Here is a 7,857-nt window from a genome sequence, read left to right as displayed (position 1 = left end):
TAAAACAGGTAGCATCACCATTAAATAGATGCCACAGGTAAAGCACTCAGTCCCTAATGTCCTGGAGGGAGATAAAAAGGAAGCATGGAAGGATGAGGTCATCCAAGAAGAGCAGGCCAAGAGTCACGAGACGGGGTGGACAAGGGCATACACTGTGCCTGGGGTCTGGAGCTGGCCCAGGAGGCAGCAGATGTCAGGACACTCTGTGAGGAGTGTCAGGTCCGGTTCAGGGATAGGTTGTGCTATTCCCAATACCCAGGGTTGAGTGAAGGAATGAGGGGTCTGTTTCTAAGAGGGAGAGAGAAGCTGGCCTTCTGGTTGGGTGACGGAGAGGCAGGAGTGGCATCCTCACACACCAGGTGGCCAGTCTGCCTGTCCGACCAGTGCTTTCAATTGTCTACAGCGCTCAGCCATGAGCCACGGATGAGTGTGGGGAGCTTTGTGGTCCTGTGGTGAGCCTGCTATAACCAACAACCCACAGCTGGCTCTCTTCTGTAAGGTAGGAGGCCTCCTGACAAGCAGACCAGGCCCAAAGGAGAACAGGGTGGAATGGGAAAGGGACTTTTCCTCCACAGATGTTCTAAGCCAACTATTTGCATGAAAACTGCAAAGTCTGCACAGTCACGGGCATTCCTCAGTCCAACAGAGTTGTTTAGGCCCTCGTGCAGCTGGGAAGTTCAACCAGGGCACCACAGGCATTCCTGGCACTGGGAACCATGACGGTAAAGACTTGTCCAGGGTCTTGGGGCTTTGAACCAGGTGGGAAGGGATCAGCCCCAAGGACATTATCCACGTTGACCAAGCCCTGGCCGACCAGTCGCAGTAACTTTCCTCTTCACAGAGGGGGAACAAGGTTAGAGAAGTCACAGGACTTGCTCAAACACTACTCTATACTACCTCTCAAAATCAACATGGCAGGGAGTTAGGAGTTAGGAGTTAGGAGCTGGAGCCGATGAAATCTGAACCCCCGCTCAAATATAGTCACATGGGCCTAGGTACCCACATTCTAATTTCTTCCTAAGCAGGGAGGGCAGGAGGAAGAGGTGGCAATTGCCACGTTTTCTCTGCCCAGGCAACTGGCAGCTGGGGGGGGGGGGGGGGGGGCGCTGAGCCCTTTGGGCTACCACCTGAACCAGACAGCTCCAGGAAGTCTCTTCCTTCCCTGGAACCAGCAGGGCATGCCACATCTGGGTTAATTCTTTATTAGGATTCAGGTTCCAAACAAGGTAGAAAGCAGCGGCAAGAGGGGTGCAGGTAGGGGGATGAAGAGGGAACACCAAGTGTGGCTAACTGGGCCACTGCCAGAGGCCAAATGGGAGCCCTGGGCTGGAGGGGGTGGGGCTGGGGCCAGTCTACGGGCATGGACAGGGTCAGCGGATGGCGTATCGGACGTAGGGGACCTCGACGTCCTCGCCGCTCTCGTCGTTGCAGCACAGCTCAAGCACCAGCGCCCGCACGTGGCGGCCCAGCTTTCGCTTCGACACGCGGCTCACGATCTCAGTCATCCTGGGCGCGGGGGGAGGGGCAGGTCAGAGAGGCAAAAGGCGAGGAGGGGGAGCAGGGAGGCAGAAGCAGAGGGTGGTGAACAGGGGTGGAGTAGCTCCAAGTGGAGGCCCCCCGCCATCCAACTCACGGCTGATCCAACCGTTCCTTGAGCTTGGCGGCTGGCATGAAGAAGGAGTAGAGCATGGACACGCCCTGAGACAGCATGGTGATCTCCAACTTATGCTCTGTCTGGAGGAGGGAGAAGGGGACATCAGTGTCATGGGGATTGACAGACCAGTGAGTCACCTGCAGCGCTGCCGGCAGGTCGGGGGAGAGTGCGGGAGGGACCTCACCTTAAAGTAGTCGAGGAACTGTTTGAGCGTCATCTCTTCCCCGTTAGGCTGCAGTCCTTGTACCTCAAAGCGATCCCACAACGTCCACTCCTGGTTATAGTACTGCGGGACAAGGAGCGGTCCCACGGGATGGGGGCCACCAAAGGGTCAGTCCTATCTTCGGCCTCCGCCCCACTCACCACCGCTCATGCTAACACGCTAAGTGAGACTGCAAGCTTCTTTTGTCAAAAACGTGTGGCTTCCGTCAAACCCCAAGTTAAGCACGGAAACCCTTCGATGACCTATGACCCACATGGCCTAATCACTGGGATCCTGTTCTGTTCTCATCTTCTACCCCCTCAACCTCTCACTCCTGCTCTAACGACTTAGTCTTCCTCAACCGTGCCAGGCATGCTCCTACCTCAGAACCCTTGGAGACTGATCCCACTGCCCGGAATGCCCTCCCCCCAGGAGCCTGCCTGGTCTCCTCTCCTCCAAGTCTGGGCTCAAATGTCATCTGTCCAGCAAGGCCTTTCCTGACCATCTCACATTTAAAATCCCTGACCCATCCCCTTGTCACCTGGTACTCAAGTCCTCCTTACCCTGCCCTTTTTTGGGGGTTCTAAAACCACTTATCATGTCATTTATACACTCTATTTCACAATAGAGTTTCTTGGCACCTATTCTGGCACACAGGTGCTCAATTAAACTTTGAAGTGAATTAATGAATGAAACATGTAAAAGTAATTAGAATAAGCACCCAATGGACGTTGGTTGCTCTTTTTGTGCCATTAATAACCTCCTTGGGTACAATTAAAATATCCCATTGGGGCACCTGGGTGGCTCAGTCCGTTAAGCGTCCGATTTCGGCTCAGGTCACGATCTCACAGCTCTGAGTTCGAGCCCTACATCAGACTCTATGCTGACAGCTTAGAGCCTGGAGCCTGCTTCAAATTCCATGTCTCCCTCTCTCTGCTCCTCCCCAACTCATGCTCTCTCTCTCCTTCAAAAATAAATAAAAACATTAAAAAAATTTTTAAAAAAATCCCATCTTTTCTAAGGGCTTCCATTGGCAGATTCAGACCAGTACTTAGCACAAAATATGGTAAGTGAATAAATGAATACGGATGCACAAAAGAAGGTACACACTGACAGAAACTCTCACCTGGTGACAAGCTATGAAGCAAACTAAAGCCAGCTCTACAGAAAAACACCCCACTCACAAACCCACCTGCCCTGACGTAGGCCCTCACCTGGTGACGGGGTGCTGCAAGGGGTTCAGAGAAGCCAAAGAAGGGCAGGGCCAAGTTGAGGAAACCATTCTTGTAGGAGTCAAGTTGTCGGTGCCCCTGCACCACCTTATACAACTCCAGACACACAAGGCCAACCACAGCTGCCGTGGTCGTGGCAATGGCTGGGATGATCTTCCCTGCAATCAGCTTGCTCTGTGAGGCAGAAGGATCAAGAAAGGTGGTAGTCAAGGTAGAAGAAGCTCAGAGCCCACACACAGTGAATGGGATGTGGAGAACTCAAGTCTGGGAGGTTTGGGGGAGGAGGCAGGAAATCAGGTCCAGACTCCCCTCACCTTGTGCCGGTCCGCAGGGGGAATGTCATAGTTCTCTGCCCGGAGGTTGGATGCAGCCACAATGAAATCCATATGGAAATTGCTGTCATCATCCTTTTACGATGGGGGGACGGAGAAGGGGAAGGGTGGGGAAATGATGAAAGGATCAGAGGAGAAAGAGGATTCCTGGACTTTAGGGACACAAGTATCCTCCACTGCAATTACCTGCTGGGCTCTCTCAGATCACAAACGCATGGCTAGGAACGTCTTTTCTTTCAGGGCCTGTGGCAGGCCCATGATCCAATCCCCATAAAGGCCTGGGGCTGCCTCCAGATCCCCACAGACCTGTTCTGTCTAGCCCATCCCCCTGCCTGCCCAGGGTCCCCACCCAGCACCTTCTCAAAGTCGATGGGGTACATCTTGAATCCAGGGAGCTTTTCTGGGCTGGGCAGTGTGGCCTTGAGCTCCTCTAGACGGCTGTCATCTGCAGGAAGAAAGGGATACCATCAGCCATTTAGATCCCAGGCCAGCGTCTGAGGGGGAAACAGGAGCCCAGGGTGGGGGGCAGGGGTGGCAAAATATGTTCAGGTAGAGAAAAGATGTGAAAAGGAAAACTATCCTGGGAGAGAGGAGGCGCAAGGGGAAGAGGTAGGGCAGGGCAAGAGAGCATAAACCTGAAGGAGACAGAAAGGGGAATGGGTATATCAAGAGGGAGATCTCCAGAGACACTAAGCAAGACATCAGGAGGAAGTGGACGTGGACAGACCCAAATGGGAGAGCTATACGTCTTGGGGAGAATGTTACAAAAGAAGTGGGGAGACATGGAGAAGACTATGGGGAGGGGACAGGGGGGCGACAAAGATATACAGAGGGAATACTGGGGGGAACATGCAGACATGGAGATAGAGAAAAGATATGGCAGAGGGGCAGAAGATATAAAAAGGGGAAAATTGGGGGCATTTGACAAGTAGGAAATTTTATGTATGTTGTATATTTCTTTTCTTTTCTTTTTTTTAAGTTTATTTATCTCTGAGAGAGAGAAAGAGCATGAGTGGGGGAGGGGCAGAGAGAGAGAGGGAGACACAGAATCCAAAGCAGGCTCCAGGCTCTGAGCTGTCAGCACAGAGCCTGACGCGGGGCTCGAACCCACGGACTGTGAGATCATGACCTGAGCTGAAGTCGGTCGCTCAACCGACTGAGCCACCCAGGCGCCCCTGTATGTTGTATATTTCATACACACCTTACATATTGCTTATATACACTTTACATATACCATATGTACATTATACAGGTGTAATATGCACTATTACATCTTGTGTCCACTTACACAACTATACATACATACCTACATATGTGTATGAGGAGAAAAATGGAGCAAATACAGGGATAAGACGAAAGGAGATGTGGAAGAAAAGATGAAAATAAACATACAGAGAGGAATATGAGGGGGTAGATATGTGGGAAGGGAGATGGGGAGATGACAGGAGAAGGGAGATCTGTGGAGAAGATGGGGGGGTGGTGATGGTAAATGCGGGGGGGCGGGTCACAAAGCTATAGATGCAGTATCTATTCTATGGACAGGGACAGGTACAGAAGGAAGGAGATAAATACATAGAAACCAGGGGTCAGCAAACTATAGCCCCTGAACCAAATTCAGCCTGCCACCTGTTGTATGTGTAAAATTTTCCTGGAAAACATCCACACTCATTCATTTACATGTTGTGTATGGCTGCTTTCGTGCTTCAACTGTGACAGGTGATTAGCCACAGACACTATGTGGCCTGTAAAGCCTAAGAGTTCTTATCTGGCCCCTCACCTGATATTCAGCATGAGCTGGAGGAAAAGAGATGGAGAGACAGGGAGTTGAGGGGAAGAGACATGGAGAGGGAGACGGTGCGGGGGTGGGGGAGTGCTGAGGGGGACGAGGAAAGATATATGGAGGGCAATACTAAGATGAAGACACAGAGGAACGCGGGGGGCAGATATCAGGGAAAGAGACCATTGGTGGAGTTCATGCCCCCCAGAGAAACATAAAAAAGAAACAGAAAAGTTTTTCTTTCCAAGGCAAATACACACGGAGCACGAGAAACAAACAGCTAGTTCTCTTAAAAGCAAAACATCGGGGAGGAGAAGGAAGGAGGGAGAGAGAGGGGGAGAGAGAGAGTGAGAGTGAGTGAGTGAGTGAGTGAGACAGAGAGAGAGAGAGAATTTGCCCAAATGAACTTCATCATTTCAGAGGAAGGATCAAAGGAAGGTGTGGGGAAGCCTCAGGCCTGGGGTCGCAGAGCAGAGCCACGGGCTGAGGACCAGTGGGGAGGCTGGCCCAGGCCAGGCACAAGGTAGGTGGGGACTCCGGGCCGACTGGCCAAACACCCTTACCAACTGAGGCATTGGCGCTCTGCAGCTCCTGGTCAGAGACGTGGATCTTGACGCCAGACTTGGGGGTAAACTCGGGGACTTGCACAGACCGTAGGAGTGTGGCGACGGCAGCTCGGTCCTGAGAGCCTGTCAGCCCGTAGGTCTGGGCAAACAGGTTGGCGGCAGCCACCACATAGTCCAGATGCAGGGGCTGTGAGAAGGCAGGGCCCGGAAGGGTAAACCCATCAGCTCTCACCTGATGTGCCTCAGCCTCCTTCCCCCCCCCCCCACCCCCCCACCCGACCTGAGGAGACCCCAGGGAGGAGACTTACATTGCTGACATCAAAGGTAAGCGGGTGTGGACAGCGCTTGGGCCCAGACCAGAATGGAGCTCCCGAGCTTGTGAGCTAGAGGAGTAAAGAGATTTTTGAGGGGCAGGACCTGAGAGGAGAGGCCTAACAGGCCTGCCTCCTCGCACTGGCCCCAGATGTGCCCTGACTCGCTGGGCACACATAGGGCGCTGGAGTCAGTCACGCAAGACCCCGACTGCAGGGTCCTGGAGGTGGAAGCTCCGATGCCAGGTTGAACCAGGGACCTCACTGAGGCGGGCGCTCACTTTGTGCAAGATACACAGCCATTTCACCAACTCTTACAGACGGCCAGGCACCGTACTAACTTACTATTAGTAAGTACCAACGAATCGTCACAAAAACCCCCACGAGGTAAATTACTACCATGTCTACTTCACACAAGAGGAAACTGAGGTGCAGGGAGAACTTAGTGACTCCCCCAAGTGCAAATGGAGCTGGGATTCGAACCCATATGGATTCCCATGCTCTCAACTATGAAACTTCTCCCCCATAATCGTATAGCCCTGGGAATCGAGTGTGACTCAGAATGCCACAGGTAAAGGAGACAGAAACGAAGTCTCTGGCTCAAAGGCAATGCAACGGGAGAAACAGGTCAGACTTAATCATTCTTCTGAGATCCCCGAGCTGTGCCTCGGGGCGCCTGCCACAGCTGGACTGGTGACTGGGAAGAGCACGTGGAGAGCCCACAGCAGGTTCCTATCTCAGGAAAACGCACTGCGCCAAACGGACCTGGCAAGCGGGCATTACCTGGTCGGGAGGGAAGTTATGCAGCAGCTGCCGGATGTTGTTAGAGTACTGGGTGTGCCAGTGGTGGCAGGCCCAGGTCACACAGTCGGCCCAGGTCTGTGGCCGCTGCAGCACCAGGCTGCGCTGCACGGCCTCCAGCACCTCCAGGGGTTGGGTGCCCGCCAGCCGCAGGGTCCGCTCCACAAACTTGGGGTCTCTATCAGGAATTGGAGGGGTCAAAGGGGCAGGATTACACAGCGGCCCCAGGAGTGGGCTCCAGGGCAACCCCACTTTCTCCACGGGAAGCTAGTCCTGACCCCCAGGATTCACGGATTCATTTGACAAGTGTGCCTGGTGCTGGGTGTTACTGGTGAGGAAAGCAGACGGGACGCCTTGGCTGGCAGGCAGGGGTGGCACGGGGGCGGCGTTTGGGTACTTACGTGAGGTACTGGTTGACATTTTCTGCCGGCTGCTTGAAGAGGCCTTCAAACTCGTCCCGAGCCCACTGCAAGACAGACCAAATGGACTACATGGAGTGATGGTTGACAAATGGGTGTACGTCATTAGAAAGACCATCAGTTGAGGGGCTCCTGGGCGGCTCAGTCGGTTAAGCATCCGACTTCGGCTCAAGTCATGATCTCGCGGTCCGTGGGTTCGAGCCCCACGTTGGGCTCTGTGCTGACAGTTGGAGCCTGGAGCCTGCTCTGGATTCTGTGTCTTCCTCTCTCTCTCTGCCCCTCCCCCACTCACACTGTCTCTCCCTCTCTCCCTCTTTAAGATAAACATTAAGAAACAAGTTTAAAAAAGAAAGTGAATAAATCCAATCGGAAGAAACACAGCTGCTCTGGGAAAAGAGAAGCCCCCCACCACGGGTCCCCAACCTTCCACCCCCCCCCCCCCACGGCCCCTCAATTTAAAAACCAATGAACTTGGGGCGCCTGGGTGGCGCAGTCGGTTAAGCCTCCGACTTCAGCCAGGTCACGATCTCGCGGTCCGTGAGTTCGAGCCCCGCGTCAGGCTC

The 7,857-nt window shown here is 53.5% G+C and overlaps 1 protein-coding gene across 5 annotated transcripts in view; it reads right to left on the bottom strand.

Moving 5' to 3' along the window:
- Positions 1-1,186: 1,186 nt before the first annotated feature.
- Positions 1,187-7,857, bottom strand: part of UBA1 (ubiquitin like modifier activating enzyme 1) — a 23,571-nt gene continuing 16,900 nt past the window's right edge. For all 5 annotated transcript variants that reach the window (XM_049643741.1, XM_049643745.1, XM_049643744.1 and 2 more), the window contains 10 exons: positions 7,277-7,341; positions 6,858-7,053; positions 6,072-6,146; positions 5,761-5,950; positions 3,777-3,865; positions 3,403-3,495; positions 3,071-3,262; positions 1,839-1,940; positions 1,634-1,734; positions 1,187-1,506 (listed from right to left, as the gene is read on the bottom strand). In XM_049643741.1, coding sequence (XP_049499698.1) covers positions 1,371-1,506; positions 1,634-1,734; positions 1,839-1,940; positions 3,071-3,262; positions 3,403-3,495; positions 3,777-3,865; positions 5,761-5,950; positions 6,072-6,146; positions 6,858-7,053; positions 7,277-7,341 — 1,239 coding nt within the window. In that variant the 3' untranslated portion in view covers positions 1,187-1,370. The remainder of the gene's footprint in view (positions 1,507-1,633; positions 1,735-1,838; positions 1,941-3,070; positions 3,263-3,402; positions 3,496-3,776; positions 3,866-5,760; positions 5,951-6,071; positions 6,147-6,857; positions 7,054-7,276; positions 7,342-7,857) is intronic.

This window comes from Panthera uncia, chromosome X, assembly GCF_023721935.1.
Source record: "Panthera uncia isolate 11264 chromosome X, Puncia_PCG_1.0, whole genome shotgun sequence".
In the NCBI taxonomy this organism is placed as follows: domain Eukaryota; kingdom Metazoa; phylum Chordata; class Mammalia; order Carnivora; family Felidae; genus Panthera; species Panthera uncia.
Note: the sequence above shows the minus strand (reverse complement) of the source record. Positions and strands in the feature narration are given on the sequence as shown.